At 34.4% G+C, this 20,816-nt stretch overlaps 1 protein-coding gene and 1 long non-coding RNA gene across 2 annotated transcripts; both read left to right on the top strand.

Annotated features, from left to right (window-relative positions):
- The first annotated feature begins 2,031 nt into the window (after positions 1 to 2,031).
- Positions 2,032 to 6,964, top strand: LOC130466068 (uncharacterized). Its single transcript, XR_008926091.1, has 3 exons — positions 2,032 to 2,858; positions 3,282 to 3,345; positions 5,534 to 6,964. It is a non-coding gene; the product is annotated as an uncharacterized lncRNA (long non-coding RNA).
- Positions 6,965 to 11,621: 4,657 nt separating this feature from the next.
- On the top strand, positions 11,622 to 19,409 carry LOC110800895 (protoporphyrinogen oxidase 1, chloroplastic-like). The gene is made up of 10 exons (NM_001426462.1): positions 11,622 to 11,770; positions 11,884 to 12,359; positions 12,554 to 12,739; positions 12,833 to 12,917; positions 13,325 to 13,472; positions 13,584 to 13,664; positions 13,807 to 13,978; positions 18,059 to 18,218; positions 18,326 to 18,429; positions 18,859 to 19,409. Exons 2-10 carry the CDS (start codon positions 11,907 to 11,909, stop codon positions 19,156 to 19,158), a joined length of 1,689 nt encoding a protein of 562 aa, NP_001413391.1. The 5' UTR covers positions 11,622 to 11,770; positions 11,884 to 11,906; the 3' UTR covers positions 19,159 to 19,409.
- The last annotated feature ends 1,407 nt before the right edge of the window (positions 19,410 to 20,816 follow it).

Here is a 20,816-nt window from a genome sequence, read left to right on the forward strand (position 1 = left end):
ATTAAATGCATTCTTGGACCAAGGGCATTATTTCCTTCACTTACCATTCAACTACTAATTCTTTCTCGAATCAATGTATAGTTAACGTCAACTGGAAAAAATTGTGGAAAATTTTTGTGCCTTATAAATACAAGATGCTGTTGTGGAATGTTTGTCATTCTATTCTTCCTGTTGCCCTAACTCTTTCCCATAAAATCCCGAATTTTAATCCAATTTGTATTCGTTGTTCTAGTTCTATTGAAGATAATTTGCACCTTTTCAGAACTTGCCATAGTTCCTTAATGTTCTGGTCTATGATTTTCCAATATCATTCTTCATCTTTTGACTTGGATTTATAGTCTTTTTATTCTCTAAACTGGCATGAATTGATCTCCTATAATCTCAGTGGGAGTATTGATTGGCAAACTGTTTTTACTATGGCTATTTGGCACATATGGTCCTACAGAAATAATGCAGTTTTCAATCAAAAAATGGAAAACAGTTTAACCTTCTATAATAAATTCTGGGCGGATTACAATTTCACTAACAATATTATACAGTCTAAGGATCCATCTATCAAGAATGGCTCTACTGCTGTCAGAATTTGGGCACCTCCTCAGAACATGTACTATAAGCTTAACACTGATGGATCTTGGTTTGATATCAACAATGTTGGAGGCGGGAGTGTTATTAGATGCAGCAAAGGTATCTGGCAGATTGGCTTTTCTTCGCATTTTAGCAGCATAGGTGCTGCTTCTGCGGAGCTCACTGCAATCAAAGAAGGCCTCCTCATTGCCTGGGAAAGGAAAATCACCCACCTGGAATTAGAAACTGATGTTGAAGCACTTAAGTTCATGTTGGAGCACCCACAAAATTACAAAGATCACCAGCTTTCTTCGATCATCACTGATATTACTTCACTTCTGCAGAGAAACTGGGTGGTTTCTATCTTCCATGTTAAGAGAGATGCGAATAAGATTGCTCATGGACTTGCTGAGATTGGGAGACAGATGAAATCAGTGAAGGTGTATCACTTCCAACCTCCCCCAAATTTGGTTTATGACTATGATATGGAGATGGCTCTAGAGGAAGAAGCTACCACTTAGCTCCTTGGATTGGTTCAGGGTGCAGTGTATAAAGAAGAATGTCAATGGGTCTAACTTCCTTTATTTTGCTTGTCTATATATTAACTTTTGCAAGCCTAGTTATAACCTGAGTTGTTGTGCCAATATTGGTTTTTGTGATGGCACATCTGCTATTTTTAGGCTCTTTTGTATGTCTCAAAACTCTAGAGGTCTAATCCTCATTTGGTAATCTAATATATATATATATATATATATATATATATATATATATATATATATATATATATATATATATATATATATATATATATATATATATATATATATATATATATATATATAAGAGGGAGTTTTTTCAAGAGATTTTGGAGCGCCACATAGGATTGTACAGTCACAATTTTATTTTATTCTATATTAAATACTTCGTAAAAGATAAAAACTGTAATACCCCGAATTTTTAAAACTCGGTTAATTATGCTTAATTATTTTTATTTAGTTTAAAATCGTTTTAAATCCTAATTTCGAATTTTATTTAAAATTAACGAAGTTTTACTTCGCTTGAATTTTTAAAATTGTTACACGATTTATTATTTTTTAGATTCTATGATTTAATTTCAAATTTACGAGCTTAAGCTACTTTTTAAATATTAGATATTTCTTAATTTATTTCGGACTTTTAATAATTTCGAAACGTTCTTATTATATTTGAAAACTTAATTTATTTTTTAACGAATATTATAAAGAATTATTTCAAAACTTGGTTTTGGTTAAACATTTCTATTTTAATTAATTCCTAAATATAGCAATAGAAATTCTGAAAATTTATCCAACATTGCATATTTACGAAAATGCCCTTTTGACCCATTGAAACCAAGTCAACCATTCTTTTTCTCCTTCTCTGTCGTGTAACTTGAGCAAATGGCAGCCATGGTGTTTGGCATCTAATCTACCTAATGTCTCTAGCCTTGCTGATTCACTCCCCTAAATTCCTAGATTTCATTACTCATCACCTTACCTTCTTACATTTGTCATCTTCAACTTTTGCAATTGAGATCATCACTTACGTAGATGAACAAACCCATTGCTATAAATAGCTCATCAATCTGGCCAAAAATCTACAACAGTCAAAGCATTCCATTTTAATTTTTCACCATTAAAACCCATGAAATTTCCTTACCTTTTTACTCTTATAAATTCAGTTTCGAACCACCATCAACCACCACCGTGACCACCTTGACCACCACCGTCAACCACCACTTCCACCACCTCGCCTCACCTCCGGCTGTTTCAGTCGACCACCACCACTGCAACTCCCTCCATTTCCTTCGACCAGAATCGGGCCACACTCCCCTGCCTTTCTTTTTCTCCCTGTTGTACCACCGTGCCACACCACCACCATCGGCCACCCTCACCGTCCTTTCTCCTTTGCTCTTGCACTGCCCTGCCTATCCCCCTCCCTCTCCTCCGCGCAAGCTGCGCGCAACCACGACCACCCCTTCCCTACTTTTCCCCTGTACGCGCAACACCCCCCCCCACCTTGCCTGACGCGCCGCCGCGAACCACCACACCACTGACGCCTTTCCACCGTGGGTTCGCGTCCCCGTGCTACCCGAGCCCAGACCTAGCTGCCACCTCTCTTTCTCCTCCCCTGCTCCTTCGTGCCCTGTTGCTGCTTCCTCTCTCCTTTTTGCTCGACATTCAGGAAGCCAGGAAATCAATTCCTGACTTTTGAATTCTTTCCCTATTAAACCCAAAACAAAAGTGTTGGGCCCAATTCTAACATTTGGGTTTTTGGTAAGCTCAATTCTTATCTCTATTTTCAGATGTATAAATTTACCTTTCATGTTTTCTCTAAATAAAATTGTTAAAATATTTCAATATATGTTTATATAAATAATTATTAATAAAATTGTTTATTACTTCAGGTAGGAAAATATACTTTATTATCGGTTTTACTAAAAATAAAGTTACTAGCCATGTTTATCAAAAATGGAATTTAAATGATATTTTGTGTCAATCGATTTATGAAATATAAATATATATATATATATTGATTGATATTTCGATTAATAATATTTTCATTAAATTATGAAATTATGTTTTTATTAAAATTCTTTACTTATAAATGAATTCTTATAAAACATATTATTTATAAAATGTTGATTTTAAATTATTTATCGTTTTAGGTACTAATTCAATAATTTAATATTTTGAAAGAAATTAGACTCGGGGCTCAGGAAGGACGATCCATCAGACAGGGAGTATAAAAACTACGGTTGAGGTAACGGTTATTGCTAGTACCCGCAATCCCTTCGAAATGTATTTATGAATGATGTTATGAATGATTGATGTTTTATAATGATGTTTTATGATTTGCGGGATTACAAGCATGATTTGATTGAATTATTTTATGATAATGCAGCTTTATGCAAAGTATTGATTTAACGAATTATTATTCCTGAAAGAATGATTTTATGAAATAACGAGATTTAATGATTTTATTGAACTATCCCGAGTGAATGAGATTTTCCTGATTAATGTTCTACTAAAAGAAATGTAAACATGATAAATGAAAGTGTAAGAACTGGTCAAGTTCCCCTGATATGGAGCCCAGGCTCCCCCTGATAAGAAACACTGGCTTCCCCTGATATGGAACCAAGGTTCCCCCTGATAAGAAGCACTGGCTTCCCCTGATATGGAACCAAGGTTCCCCCTGATAAGAAGCACTGGCTTCCCCTGTTATGGAGCACTGACTCCCCTTGTTATGAAGCACTGGCTTCCCCTGTTCGTAGGAGACGTCCTACCATGTTTCCTGTAAAGTCCTAACGACCAGAATAATTCTGTTAAAAGGAAAAAGATTAATGAAATAATGTTCCTGAAATAATGTTCCTGAAATGATGTTCCTGAAATGATATTTCTGAAATGATGTTTCGAAATGATGCTTTTGAAATGATGATTTATTAAATGTTTTACTATATTCTATTCTCCCTGTGTTATTAAATAAAATGAATTGAAATGATGTTACGATGCTAGGGTAACTCGTTACTGAGTCTTCGGCTCACCGTTTTGTTTTCTGTTTTAGGTATTGTTGGGGACCACGGAAACGAGTAGTGGCGAGTATTTCACTATTACAATGTTCACCTAAGTTAGTGTTAAGTTGCAAAAAGTTTAAGTAAAGATTCTTGATTAAGTTACGTACTTTTATTAAGGAATTAAAGAGGATTATTATGTTAATTTTGGAGTTTAATAGCTTATGATTGATGGTTGCCTTGTAATTCCCAAGAGTGAGTTACGACAGGTAATGTCCCGACCGAATTAGGATGTTTCCGCTGCTAAGTATGCTTAATAAGTGAATTAGAGGTCGGGGCATTACAAAAACGAATGTGGATGAAACAATATGGTTGGATAACTTATCACAAATATCTTTTTACAAACTACTTTACAAAATTTATCTAATTAAGTGATAAGTTATAGCTTGACAGAACCACGACAAATATCTCATTCTTATATATTACTAGTTTAGGCCCCGTGCAACGCACAGCTACTACTAAAACAATTTATTATTTTAATAATAACTAAAAGACTTGTGATATTAGAAAAAACATGAATGTAAAAAGGATATATGAAAAAGTATAAATTCAAAGTTGTGTAAAAAAAATATTCAAATGAACTAAATTTGCATATTACTATACAAAGTTAAAAATTATAGTCGTTTACTTGTATGTAGAATGATCTAACAACGTTAACCAAACTCGAATAACTCAAGACTAATTTTCGAAAACACCCTAGCATAACCGAGTTAGTCAAATACAACATATTTTGAGTTGAGTAAAATCTTGATAAATAAACTTATATGTTAGTCTACTTACCATGTATTATTATTTTAATTAACATTCTTACTTACCAGTTACCATGTATTATATTATTAATAGTAGACTAACATTAGAAGTTCATTTATCAATATTTTTTTTATAATTCTTATCAGATTAAAAAGTTATAATAATATATAAATAAAGATATATCATAAAGGAAAAAATAATATTTATTTAGCTTTCCTCCAATAATATATTATGCAATACACATCTATATGGTAATTAAAATATATTTTTATCTTAGTTTCCTAAAAAAACGTAATGTAATTTATTTATTTTAAAGTAAAAAATAAAAAACATTTTGGTGGGAAAAAATCGCACCAGGAAATGACACGTGTCATTCCTGGTGTCTCTTTTAGTATTTAGTAATAGATTGTGCAAAACTGCAAACAACGTATATGAAATTAAACCATATGGCGTAGTTTTTTTCCCACCAGTCTCTCTATCGTCCCTACAATTCAATGTAAACAAGGTTTTTTTTCTTATAGTTATTTAAATTGGTTGTATTCCCTGCTACATAACATGTCGATTTCAATTTTTTAATTATTTTATTTTATTTTATTGTGCACTCTATGTTAAATCCTGGCATTCTTGCAGGAAAGGCGGATAGAGATTCACGGAGGTTTCCTGGTCATGAGGAGGTGTTGAGATGTCTACTCATAATCCTGGTTTTAACAGAGCGATGTTGGTTCTACCAGGTTGTAGTCTTGATAGGGAGTTCTGCGAGTGTTGTCGATATATGATAACTTGTGGCTCCATCCAATGGTAAAACCACTCACCTAGGGTAAGAAATAGGTGGCCACCATGAGAAAAAGTTCGTTGATGGCATTGTTTGTCCCTGTTGGCGGGGATTAGTATTTACTTAAGTTGTGGAAATTAACTAAATCAGTAAATTAATGTATAACAATCAAAAGCAATCCTGCTAAAATTACTACGCATCTACTAAATTCTATAGTAATCGAAGCATTCAAATAATTAATGTTTGATAAAAATCTTTTTCTAGATTATACTCCGTATCTATTTATAGTTTCATTTGTTCTTGAGGTAGAGTTATAGGGGACTTTTATTCGATGTGTTAATTAGCTAAAAACGCCCTGATTTTTTACGGTAAAGTACAATGATACCCTTTACAAATAAACTCACCCACCTCCCTCTCCACCCTTCCTGTCAACTGCTTGATACTTGATAGTAACGAAACTCGGCCACCCTCGCAAAAACCGACAGGAACTTCCCGACCACCGAAATTCGTGGCCTCCATTTTTTCGCCTCCCATTTCTGTCTTCTCCTCCCCTCTTTGTTTTCGCCTCCCGTTCGTCCTCCCTTGTCCATCCCCTTCTTCCTCCCTCATCTAAACTCCGGTCTTTAATTATTATTTTTTTTAAAAATGTAACTGCCGCGCACGACATTTGCGGGGGATCCATGGCCGCCACGCACAGGTTGTGCGCCGGCGACACGGTGTCCGTGCAGATCTGGTGCACAAGCACCGTGTCGCCGACGCACAACCTTTGCGCGGCGGCCATGAATCCCCCGCAAAAGCTGTGCGCGGGACTGCCTGCAGGTTTGATTATTTTCTTAATTATTTTTTCTGTTTTTTGTTTTTATTATTGTCCCTCCTTAATTGCTTTTCTTATTGTTTAGTTTCGTTAATTTGCTTTCTTTGGAACTGTTCTTCCTCTCATGAATCAAAAAAGTTGTTTAAATTTTGGCTGGGAGTTTGTTATGGCATCCAAACAGAGGAAAGGCTGAAATTATGGTTGGGAGTTTGTTATGGCAATCAACATTCAACACAGCTGTTTGTTATGGCTCTCAACAGAGGAGAGGCTGAAATCAAAAAATTTGCTTATTTTTTTGTTGGGAGTTTGTTTAATAAAAAAGTTGTTAATATGGGTTTATGCTTGGGTATTATATACAAAGTTATAAAAAGAACGTCGTCGGAATTTATGGTTTCCGGCAGGAAGACAGAGCTGTCTGCCGGAGGGGATGTGAGGGGGGAGGGGTACAAATTTTATAAGGGTAAAAGTGTACTTTCACATAAAAAACGAGGGCGATTTTAACGTACACGGACATCGAATAACGATACACGAGATATATTGTTGTATATATTGATTGATGGATGTATTTGTTGGTTGTAGAAATGATTCTTTATCCATATACCGATATACGAGAACATAGTGGGTACTATATTGATAATAGGTATATAATTGATGGGTGTTAATTTAGGTGAAGATTAGAGTATGTCCGGCTTAAAAAGGTACGTTAACAACAATCCTCAACAACTGTTTATATAGATACCATAGAGATATGAACTAATTTAACTTAAAAGCAACAAGATAATATAAAAGTATTTTGAAGTTAACATGGTAAATAATTAATGAGAAGAAATATTCGATACGAAATAAAACCGTTATACATAATTCCCATTATCTAATTTTTATAAGTTAGTATATGTTCTTCTATTTTAATAAAATACTAATTAAAGTTCTAGATTTTATTTCTTAAATTGTCAATCCATTTATGAAGAAATATTATACATCTCAAATAAAATTAATAATGACATGGAAGTTTAAAGCGAATAAAACACTTAAAGGATAAACATAACCTTTTATGAAAAAAAAGATAAATGAGTAAAAGAAAATAAAAATTACTCATAGAAAATTAAGTAGATAATAACTGGCACAAAAAAATGTGTTACTCCACTCTAAACAATATTTTAAAATCATGGCAAATTAAAAAATAAAGAAACCCGTGCGTTGCACTGAAAAATGGAATATAGTACATGAAAAAGTAGAATAAAGTACAAATGATGATTGCGTTGCATGGGAAAGTGGAATAAAATACATGGGTTTTCAATGCATTTTTAATTAATATAGTACATGAATAAAGACCCGTTAAAGCTGTCATATTCATTGATTATGAAAATAATCACTGATCTAATTATCGCTTAGAGTTGGAAAAAAAATCTCATAAAAAAAAGAATTTAACCCGTGCATCGCACGGGCTTTAAATCTAGTATATTTCCTATTTCTGCATTAAAAAAAAAAAATTGACTATTGTCGAATATACGAAATATATGAAGTATATATATATTTTTTTGATAACCAATGATTGAGTTTATTAAAATAAAATTTCTCTATAGTACTTAATCAAGCAAAATAAGAGTATATCAAGGTTGAATAATAAAGGTTTTCGGTTTGGACCTTTGGTAACCTTAAGTTTATTTTTTTCTTTGTTAAAGTGAAAAAAATAAATCTATATTTTATAAGGGAACTCATGATATCATTATAGTAAATGGTCTTTTGGTGTCCCTTTAAACTATAATGCCCTATATTAATTGTAAAATATCAAGAATGTTTCATTGCAAAAAAATACACGATAGAAAATCGCCCTAAACGTGCGTCACCGCGCTGCGGATTCCCATCTACGTGAAAGTAAAACAACCAAAAGATAGAAAAAATATAGCAAAGGTACAAAGTGACTTACTGAGTGGAAGAAAAAGGTGAAAACGACAAATAAGGAAGGTGTCATACATTTAAAAAAAAACAGCAAATCTATTTTAAAAAATACATTAAATCAAGGAATACATCATCATGCAAAATCAATTAAAATATCAACATTTCTTTTGATAAAATCTCCATACGTTTATAAATCAAATACTCTGTATGACCTACTTTGTATAACCTCGTTGGTGGTGTTATTTACTTACCTCCACCAATTGTAGATTTAATTTACAATTTAATCCAGAACATTATTATAATGTTGGTTACATGCAACAAATTGATATGAACATTATTATAATGTTGGTTACATGTTTCAAACAAGAATGTTGAGAGCGAAATAAACAAGTGATTCACACAACTTTACATGTTTATTTTCATAATTGTTTCATTGCACTAGATGTTTTTTTAAATAGAGATGATGTCAATTTTTTTTCCATCTAAGAAGTACTTTGTGAACAATTTTTCTTGCACGTTTATTGAATTTATTAAATATAGTAACGTTATAATTTTGCTTTATTACTTCATTCGCACGCATCACGTGAATATAAAACTAGTTTTTTCTATGGTAGCCTTAAGTTTCTATACATAATTAAACAATGGCATTAATGATGGTTTTATCTAATTTTTGGTTAAAAACTACATTATTAGACTAACCGTAGTTAATTAACGATTAAGTTACCTTAATACCCTTAAAACCTATTTTCCCCTTCTAGATGAAAAGAGTATTTACCTCCAAATCATTTCATCCTCTTATATAAACCTAAACCGATAAACCTTAACACCCAACTCATTGATGTGCAACTAAACAGTTGCTTACATTATCAGAAATGTTAAATTTGCAATGTTTTCAGCTACTTAAAGATTTTAAAACTTACTATTTGCACGGACTACAATACAATATTTAACCACTAACTAGTTTTGGGTCTGGGCGATGCTCTGTGTTACTACATTAATAACATTAACCTTTTGTTAGATTTTTTTTTTCAATGATAATGTGAAACATGTCATATCCTAGTGGTAAAAGCTTTGTTCTTTAAACTTAAGGTTAAGGGTTCATATCTTATACAAAACACATTTAAAGTTTTTATTTTTATTTTTTTAGTATAGATATATCCAATTCCGTATTCCGTATGTGAAAAAGTTATAAAAAGTTGATATTCTGAAAATACTCGAGACCAATCTAATGCTATGTTATGTTCGACTTATTTTGACTTATTTCAGACAAAATAAGTTCAGTTAAGATTCAGATAATTTCAGATAATATAAGTTCAGAAAAAATAAGTTTTTTTCAGATATTTTCACACACAAATAAGTTTATTTCGGACAATATAAGTTTTTTCCAGATAAAATAAGTTTAGATAAGTCCAGTTATATTCAAATAAGTTCGGATAAGTCCAGTTCGGTCAAAATAAGTCGAATTGAATGGAGCCTAATAAGATTTTGATATTTTTTTTTATCTATATAACAGTGAGAATTTACAGTCAAAGTTTTCATATTTTTGACACATATTCCAATGCGTAAACTTTAAGAAACGGCGGTAGTATACTAAAAGGGGCTGAAACGATTTTCTTTCTTAATAAATAGAAAATATTATATTTTTATGAAAAAAATTGTTCTTTACCACCTAAAAAATAAAAAAAATTATTTTTTACTACATAAAAAACTAAAATTTGTATTTTACCACCTAAAAGATAATTAAAACTTATGTTATACCACCTGAAAAAGGGAAAAGTCGATAAAACATTTATATTGGAGAATAACGATAATATTTCTTATATTTTCTTTCCTTCTACGATTCGTGTATTAACTCCTTTTGCTGTGCTTTCCTCTCTTCCATGAATTCTCATATTTTCCCCTTCCCATTCATTCATAAAATTGACAAAATTCAATGGCAGTAAAGAGAGCAGGGAGGAGGAGTTAAATAAAATCGTAGAGTAAGTGTAAAAAATTGAATTAGCGGTCCCCACATACTAGTTTCATCGATTTTTCAATTTTCATATGGTAAAAAATAAGTTTTATTTATTTTGTGGGTGGTAAAAAAAAGTTTTGATTATTTTTTAGGTGGTAAAATACAAGTTTTAGTTTTTTAGGTGGTAAAAATTAATTTTTTGATTTTTATAGGTGGTAAAAAAATAATTATTCCTATATTTATTACTTGTAGTAACTTTTATCCAAAAGTTGGTTTTTTTTAACAAAATTTTCACGAAGAATAAAAGATATCTATTACATAAGTGAAGAGGGGAGAGACATTTCGGTAATCCCACTTTGATGTCCCCAATCAAAAAGTCTAATATATCCTCTACACTTTTACAGTTTAATAATTCAATTAAAAAGATGATCTTTATTACATAAGTGAAGAGGGGAGGGACATTTTGATAATCCCGCTTTTGGTGTCCCCAATTAAAAAGACAAATATATCCTTTACACTTTTACAATTTAATAAATCAATTACAAAGATGATTTGATTAGAATAACATATGCTCAAAACCTTCTTTATGGTAACTTAATACATAAAAAAAATTATAAATTATTCTAATTGCCAACTTAAACCAAATTCACATTCGACACTCTGTAAAACAAAAACACAGTCTAAACCATTCTCAGAAGAAAAAAAAATCTCCAAAAACCAGTCTATACGAGTTCTTCTTGAAGTCGCTCCCGTACACGTAAATATTTTTTTTTCCTCATGAATCCTTGCAAGAAAATAAAAATAGAAATTAATACATATTTAATAATAATAATAATTCATGAAATTTTATGGACAAACAACTGTTTTTTGAATCTGAATCTGTTTAACTAAAATACTTACGTTTGTTTTTTCAAATTTCAAAATAGAAGGTATGTAATATGCATGTTTTTATGGATTCTCATTTAATAATTTCATACTAGAAAATGTCCAAAGTTTATTTGAGGTTATTAGATGCAATAACATAAAGTGACATTTCAATTTAATATCGCACGCAATATAAAACTAGTATGCTTATTGAAAAGAATTAGTTTGAACCAATTATCTCTTGGTTAGAGATTGAGAATGAACTTGGTAGAGGGATTCTATGATCGATCCCCCGCTACAACTGAAATCTATCCACCCAGAACTCAATTCGCCCAAATCCGAATTACTCATAAAGGTGAACCGGGTGCTCACTCAAAAAAAAAAAAAAGAAAAAAAAAAGAAAAAAGAAAAGAAAAAAGAAAAGAAAAAAAGAGTAGTTTGAGATACAATCATAATTTCTCTCTCCTTCATCTCCAACTCGTCTCTGCCATTCCGGATTTTCAATTTGGGTGACTTCCGACTACCTCTCCTTCATTTCCGCTGCCATTCTCGGTGTTCATCACGGTGCACCTCTTCTTTCCTTATCTATTTTCATTTTTTCTGGGGATTTTCTATTGATTTTATCTGTAATTTATACAAGTATTACCTCCATTGTCACCGTTTTTTTTTTTAATCAGAATTGGGTCGGAGGGAGAGAGAAATGAGCGCTATGGCGTTATCGAGTACAATGGCCCTTTCGTTGCCGCAATCTTCTATGTCATTATCCCATTGTAGGCACAACCGTATCACCATTTTGATTCCATCTTCGTCGCTTCGAAGACGAGGAGGAAGCTCTATCCGCTGCTCTACAATCTCAACCTCTAATTCCGCGGCTGCAGCCAATTACCAGAACAAAAACATAGGCACAAACGGAGTTGACGGCGGCGGAGGCGGAGGAGGTGTGTTAGACTGTGTGATTGTAGGAGGTGGAATCAGTGGACTTTGCATTGCACAGGCTCTATCTACTAAATACTCCAACCTCTCCACGAATTTCATTGTCACCGAGGCTAAGGATCGAGTTGGCGGGAACATCACTACCATGGAAGCTGATGGGTATTTATGGGAAGAGGGTCCTAATAGCTTTCAGCCATCTGATGCAGTGCTCACCATGGCTGTAAGTTTGTTCTTCCCTAATGCTTTATTTCAAGAACTTATTATTTAGCAGAATCAATGAATCAACCAGAAATATTTAGACTAATGTTTTACAATTTACACTGGACCTTAGGAAATTTGGACGAGAATCCTAATTGTTAGTGATGATAGTACTGTTTATAATCCGGTTGATTGATTTGATGGATTTGGAAATAGGTTGACAGTGGTTTGAAAGAGGAATTGGTGCTGGGAGATCCCAATGCGCCTCGCTTTGTGCTGTGGAATGGCAAATTAAGGCCTGTACCTTCCAAGCTCACTGACCTCCCTTTCTTTGATCTCATGAGCTTCCCTGGAAAGATTAGGGCTGGTCTTGGTGCTCTTGGCTTACGACCATCTCCTCCGGTTTTGTGCTTTTCTTCTTATCTAATTTCCACATTTTTGTCCTAGTTCCTTTAATTCTTACTCAGCTTCTACCCTGTTATGAAAATGCGACAGGCTCATGAGGAATCCGTTGAACAATTTGTCCGTCGTAATCTTGGTGATGAGGTCTTTGAACGCTTGATCGAACCTTTTTGTTCAGGTTTATGTCTTGCTTTTCCCTTTCTCCTATACACTCATTCACTCTCTCTCTGTAGATTTATGTGGTAGGAAGAGATAATAGAGAGAATAGTGTGGGGTGGAAGTAGTGGACATAGTGGTGGTTGAAGGAGGAGGAAGGGGTTAAGGAATTGTTACCTTTCAAATGAATACAAAACAATCTTGATTCATAGCTTTGGTAGATTTATTACAGTTGTTCTTTTTTCATATCTTTGGTAGGTTTATTACAACTGTGCCATTGTTACCTTTTTTGAATGGAAAGCAATTGCCTTTTATTTTAGAACTTTTGTACAGCAGAAAGATGAAAGTTCATAAATTTGACACCAAAACCTGAAGAGGTTTTGAAATGCATCTGCTGTGTCGTTGAATTCGTATGTTTTGTTTTCTTAGGTGTGTATGCTGGTGATCCTTCCAAGTTGAGTATGAAAGCTGCTTTTGGCAGGGTTTGGGTCTTGGAGCAAAAGGGTGGTAGTATCATTGGTGGCACCCTCAAAACAATCCAGGAAAGAAAGGATAATCCTAAGCCACCTCGAGACCCGTAATGACTTTACTTTTCTTTCTTGTCTTGCCTCATCATGGAACTGCAAGATGTAATGTCTCCTTTGCTGGTAGTGGTACTTCTCATTATCCCACTCGCATCATGTTGCAGGCGCCTCCCCAAACCAAAGGGCCAGACAGTTGGATCCTTCAGGAAAGGACTGAGTATGTTGCCAACCGCCATTTCTGAAAGGTACTTGTTCCTGAAGTTGTGTTATCCATAAGACATAAATAAACAAGGATTCTAAATTTCTGAAACAGTCTGCTCTTATACTAGGACGATATCTTCATGTGCTCAAATATTTGCTTTACTTAATAATTTTCTTACTTTGCAGGCTTGGCAACAAAGTGAAAGTATCATGGACCCTTTCTGGTATTGCTAAGTCGTCGAACGGAGAGTATAATCTGACTTATGAAACACCAGATGGACTGGTTTCCGTTAGGACCAAAAGTGTTGTGATGACTGTCCCGTCATATGTTGCAAGTAGCCTCCTTCGTCCACTTTCAGTAAGTATTTAGTATTGTACTTTCTTTTGACAGTTTTATTCAAATTGTTTGACATGATAGTCAGTCACTTGGCCTTGTCAGTAGTATGTGTCTTACTCTTTAGATTGTCATATTAAATTGGATAGGAGTATGTGTTTTCTGAAAGTATGAAGCCTCAAACAGATCTTCGTTTGATTTACTTAGATACCTATGTACTGGTTTATTGGAAGCTTGCTATTGCGCGTATTTGACATTAATAATGTACAAAATTTGTTTAATTTAATTGTGTTATCACAATTTTTTATTAGAAAATATATTTTGTTCAAACAGTAGAAAGAATAAATCATGAGGACAAAATGTCCTCACAAACAAACATAAACATATAAACAAATAAGTTCATTCCTCTGTATCCCAGATTGAATAACCTATTAAATCCTCATTCGCGTCGCTCTGTAAAGATGCTAATAGTGTTACTCTGTCCCATAATAATATTAGGCTCTGTTTGGTTCAACTGAATTTGACAGAAATTAAATTATCTTAACTTGTTTTTGCTGAAATAAGTCAAAATAAGTTAAAATAAGTTGAAACAAACAGACCCTTAATGTTGGACACCCATTTCAAGAAAATGCAGACGGTTTGTTCTGACAAAGCTCATCAATTTTCATCATGCTTTCTTTTCTGAACTCCTTAATTTATAAACTAGCTAATACCCCTCTTCTTGTTGCTCAAGCTACCTCAAACTTAATTTTAATAGCTAATTATGAATGTCTAGTCCTTAGTTTTAAAAAGCGCGCTTTTTTGCTCTTAAAGCCCTGGAAGCCCAGAAGCTCACAGCAAAACGCTTCTGTCAGCCGAAGCCTAGCGACATACAAGAAGCGCGCGCTTCCTAGCGCTTCGGTGCTTCTGCGCTTCCTAGCGCTTTTGCGCTTCCTGTAGTCTGGGCTGGGCACAAGCCTGGGCACATCAGACCCTTTTTTTTATAAAAAATAAATCTACTTGAATCTAATCTTCTTTTCTAAAGTATCACGTGATTTCTTTTTTTAAAAAAGCGAATATTTGGGAAGTTTTTGAAAATCCTAGTGCAATTTTCTCCCGTAGCCGGATTTCTCTAGCCTTCTCGCCGGAATTGTCCCGTCGGATTCTGAATTTTTCTTTCATCGTTTTGATTTCTCTTTTTTCATCATTTTTTCTTTCCGTATTTTCTCCATATTTTCTGAACTTTTGAAATTTTATTATTTCTTTCCGGGTGCGCTTCGCCTACGAAAAGCGTGCGCTTTCGCTTTGCGCTTAAGCTCCAGGGCCCTTTTGCGCTCCAGTGCGCTTCGCGCTTTTTAAAACTAAGGTCTAGTCTACCCTTCCCCTTAGGCTAGTTCATTACATAATGGTGAGTAATTTCCTTTAATTCCATTTTAGCGGTTTTGCTAGTGTTTACCAACTGTTGTCAGTGTTGTCAGGGTGCTACTGCTAATGAGGCGAATCTGACTTGGTTTATTCACACAAGAGAGTGCTAATTTCCTTGTATTATCAATTAACCCTACTGGGTGCGTTGACCTTCCTAGGTGGCTTTGGCTCTAAGGGATGGGGTAGACGTGCCTGCATCACGATGAGTATTGGACACAAGTAGTGATTTTTAGATCTTACACCTGAGTTTCAAAAAATTTATTGACTAAGATATGGTCAAACAAGTGGTGTGCCCTATTTTTTATGCACCGATACAATTCACCCAAAAGTGTCCTTAACTTACTCAAAATTCATCAATAAGAATTAAAAGGGGAGGGGGAGGGGTGTAAAAGGGAATTCAGACAAACTATGAAACTAATCTAATTTTTCTATAAAATTAAACTTGTCTAGTATGGGCACAGGGATACAGGTTCACATACTTTGTATGGCTCCTCTTTTTTCCAATATCCCTCCTAGGAAGGACAAACAAACGATAATACTAGGCATAATATGGGGCACAACCTTAGTTTTAAAAAGCGCGCTTAAAGCGTTGGAAGCTCGGAAGCTCACAGCAGAACGCCACCCGAAGCCTAGCGACATACCCTTCTTTTTTATAAAAAGTAAAGCCACGTGACTCTAATCTTCTTTTGTAAAGTATCACGTGATTTCTCTTTTTAAAAAAGTGAATATTTGGGGGGTTTTGAAAACCCTAGTGCAATTTTCTCCCATAGCCAGATTTCTCCAGCCTTCTCACCGGATTTCTCTAGTCGGATTCTGAATTTTTCTTTCATCTTTTCGATTTCTCTTTTTTTCTTCTTCATATTTTCTTTCCATATTTTCTGAACTTTTGAAATTTTATTATTTCTTTCCAGGTGCGCTTCGCCTACGAAAAGCGTGCGCTTTGCGCTTAAGCTCCAGGGCCCTTTTGCGCTTCAGTGCGCTCCGCGCTTTTTAAAACTAAGGGCACAACACTAATCCTTATTAGTCACATAGTTGGTCACTGTTGAGCATCGTCCACAAGGTTCTCTTGTACATCAACAAACAACTTCAGGCTTGTCATGCAATAGTTTCGACTAAAAAGTATTGTTTTCTACAAGTATTCAACTATTAGGCCTATTTTTTTAGGATTTATCTTAGGGAGAATATTTCATGTTGAATGCTCAAAAGAACTATTATTGGATAAAAAAAATACAAGATACAGGATTAACCCATATCATTCCCACCCAACACCGTTTGGGGAGTGGTATTGGGTAGAAATGCAAATTATGGGAAACGTTTGAGATAAGGTTTCATTACCATTGACATTATGATGTTATTTTTCTTGGCAAATAACACTTAGATTTATTCTCATTCCCATAATTTATTACCGGCTGCCAAATAGGCCGTCAAGGTCATCCGCCACCCATTCCCCATTCAAGAAAACTAGATTCTATGTCATATTTCTAGCCAATTATTTCCCCTCCTGAATCAGGCATCTTTCTAGTCCATATCTGTGAAACTTCAAGTCAAATTGCTACCTAGAAGAATGAAATTTCTGTCAGATCAATGCAAAGTATCTTGATGTTTTGCTGTTTCTTAGTCCTTTATTTCACCAATTCCCCATTTTCACAGTATGACTTCCTTGCCAGTAAACCGACTCCCATGGATGTCTCCACCCACCTGTGATATTGATGATATTTAAGAAATGTCTGTATTGATGATATTTAAGATGAAATACACCAATTACAGGCTAATCACTCATTCGAGAGGAATTGATCTTCCACTATAATTCAATTATTACTTTTCACAATGCCTTTTTCTCTATACTGCTTGCCTATATTTGTTACATTACTGATAAAAAACTCAAAGATCTAACTGCCTCTTGAGTTCCACAAATATCCCTGTAACTAACTTGGAGGATATCCCTCTCCTATTATCTCATTTCCTTCTAGCATACGTATGTATGATAGGGGTCCTGTATTGATTTCCTGCAGGATATATAGTTTTCTCCAGGTTAGGAAACATTCACCAACTTTCCTTATGATGCTACGGCTACAGTGTAGTAAGGAGGTTTGTTAGTATTGTGTTTCCTCTAGGATTCGAGTATTAGCCGCGCTTTAAATCTTTAGATAATTATTTTAGGATGTATATTTTCAGATTTTGTTTATATTATTCTTAAATTCAAGAAGACATATTGGCTGGCAAACCGGCCACCTATTTTCTTAATCACATCTTTGTATTTCAGTGACTCAAGGACTCAATGTGCAACTATAGAATGAGTTTCTATTCTTAGTATTTCTAAATTTTTGTCAATCAAACCCATAATTCCGCTAGACCAAAAGTTTGTTACAAAATTGTACGACCATTTATTATTCCCTCATGTCTGTAGTGAATCAGGAAACAGCAGTCATATTTACTTGGATCCGTTTGATGTACTTCTTAAATTGTTAGCCTACTTCGAACAAAGAATGTGGAGAACCCTAAATTCATAAATCCATGGTCCATTTTACAACTGCATCCTTAAAACGTACTCCATGGAGATGTTTATAGAATTATAGATAATAATTATCTGCTACAGTATCTGCATGTGGTTATATTGCTTGCTTTTACAATTTTTAATGTGTTGTAGCGTATAGATTACCAAGCTTCATTACACCCCGCTAACCCCCTTTTTCTGCTCAGGATGTCGCCGCAGAATCTCTTTCAAAATTTCATTATCCACCAGTTGCAGCTGTGTCACTTTCCTATCCTAAAGAAGCAATTAGATCAGAGTGCTTGATTGACGGTGAACTTAAAGGATTCGGGCAATTACATCCCCGCAGTCAGGGTGTGGAAACCTTGGGTATGTTCTTCTGTTCAAACTGTATTTTGTCAATGGTGAGAAGGAATACTTTCCATGGAATTATGTCACTAATTAAGGTAACATTCTCTTTTGTCTGGACTTGACAGGAACAATTTATAGTTCATCTCTTTTCCCTGGGCGAGCACCACCTGGTAGGACCTTGATTTTGAACTACATTGGAGGTGATACTAACCCTGGCATATTAAACAAGGCAAGTCATTTATCAGAACTATTATTTTGTGTGGATCCAGGTGATGTTTGGTTGACATGAAAAACCATGGGAAGTATGACTTCCTAGGAAGTAGAAGATTGTAGGATTGTTTGGTTGACAAAAACATGGGAAATTGGGAAGTTACACTTCCTACAAAGTGAACTTCCCATGGGAATTTAGTTCCCATGTTTAACCAAACAATATCACCCACTTCCTAGGAAATGTGTATACATGGGAAAAGCTTCTTCTTAGGAATTTCTACTTCCCACGATCAACCAAACGACCCCCTAGTCCAAAAAATTATTGAAATTTGATAGGTGTCCTTGAGCTTCACTAATAAGTTCGGACTTGCTTTCTATTTGTTGATGTGTTAGACTCTGTATTCAGTCTTCATTTTACTCTTCTCATCCCATATTTCTAACCACGCAGACGAAAGATGAACTAGCTGAAGCAGTTGACAGGGATTTGAGAAGAATTCTCATAAACCCTAATGCAAAAGCTCCCCGGGTTTTGGGTGTGAGAGTATGGCCACAAGCAATTCCCCAATTTTTAATTGGCCACTTTGATCTGCTCGATGCAGCAAAAGCTGCTTTGACTGATGGTGGACACAAAGGATTGTTTCTTGGTGGAAACTATGTATCAGGTGTTGCTTTGGGCCGATGTATAGAGGGTGCTTATGAATCTGCAGCCGAGGTTGTAGATTTTCTGTCACAGTACTCGGATAAATAGGGCTTCCCACTCTTTTGTAGTTGTTGTTGTGCGGCCGTTTGTTTTGTATCCTGTTGTAGCATGCAGGCTGGTCTTAATGCTAGGATTAGTGAGCTTGCTATGTGATCCTTGTAAGTTGTCAGGGCATATTTTATGCAGTTTTGTAAATGTGAAATTTGTGACATTCGTTGTGTATTCTTTATTCTTAACCAAATAAATTTGCATTTGACCACATGAGACGATAGATTTGCTTGGAGTATGTTCAAAGCTGGAATGTTGATGTTTATTTTAGATTATGTTCAAAATGATGGTATGATAATCATAGTGTGAAAGTTTGATGTTCTAATTGGGCAAATTTGTCACAAATACCTTTTAAACTATAAATTTTCCGAGAAACTACCTTTAATTAAAAGCGCTGTGAGAAGAAATCTGTTTTGTAATTTTTTTGTGCGAGACACCACCTTCAGTCGTTTTTCGGCGGTCGACTTATCTCCGGCAGATATAGGTGTGACTATCAAAAACGTATACAAGGTTATAAATATAGGGGAAGACTCTAATGAGAACACATCTTTATGTAAGAATAGGTCCATGTTCTAATTATTACTCCGTATTTATTTCCAAAGAACACTCCATTAGAGCTCCAAGCTCAAATTCATCCAAGTGCATTTGAGATACTTTATCAAAGTTTTTAAATTCGACTTTTTATAATGAATTCATTGGGTACAAATTTAATTTTGTTTCTTTTTTCTCTAGAAGACTCATTTTCTCTCCTCGAGTAAACTCCATTAAAGCTCTAAGCTCGAATTCAACCAAGTTGTTCACAAATTCAGGCTCTGTTTAGTTTGACGTAAAAATCATGGAAATATGTTTCAGGGAAAAATGCAATTTCAAACTATTTTTACTTTATTTGGTTCCTTACGAGACAATTAATATAAAAAAAAGGAAAATGGAAGAAGGTGAGAGAAGATTGATGGGAAGAAGGAAGAGGGAGGCAAGGAAGAAAAGTGGAAAATTGGTTTCCGCTTCCTTTCAAATGGAAAAGGATTATGAAAAATTATTTTTCATCCCTTGCCAAACTAAACAACTTAAAATAATTGAAAAAGAAAAATCGTTTTCCATGAATTTCTTTTACAACCAAACCAAACGGATTAATGAAATCCCCTTTAGTCAATGCTTGTACTAGCATCATGGAGGAATATAGTAATAATGTTATACAATAATACAACTATGATTATTGAAACCAATGATGTCTTGGCCTAGTGGTTAAGACTGAGGGCCTGTGTACAATAGGTCTCAGGTTCGAATCCCCCCACCCCATTTGTAATTTATGTTGCCCTTGTGGCTCATTGGAATAAAAAAAAAAAAAAAATGATTATTGAAGACGACTAAAATAAAGTACGGAGTACTGGTATTATTAAGTTGACTAGATAATTTTTATGTCCCGTCAAGAAAAAAAAAAGATAACTATATACCTGATACAGTGATTCATCAGATAATTATACGTGACATAATTTGAAGTTTGATACCTTCACAGCCTGCAAAATCATGAATGAAGAACCATTGACTTTCATTTCATAAATTAAGTTTTGCGTATAATATGCGACAAAATAATTCATAATTTCATAATAATCCTGTTAGAATATGCCTTGAATCGGTCAAATCCTTACTACAACGACCAC

This window comes from Spinacia oleracea, chromosome 1, assembly GCF_020520425.1.
Source record: "Spinacia oleracea cultivar Varoflay chromosome 1, BTI_SOV_V1, whole genome shotgun sequence".
Classification (NCBI taxonomy): Eukaryota; Viridiplantae; Streptophyta; class Magnoliopsida; order Caryophyllales; family Amaranthaceae; genus Spinacia; species Spinacia oleracea.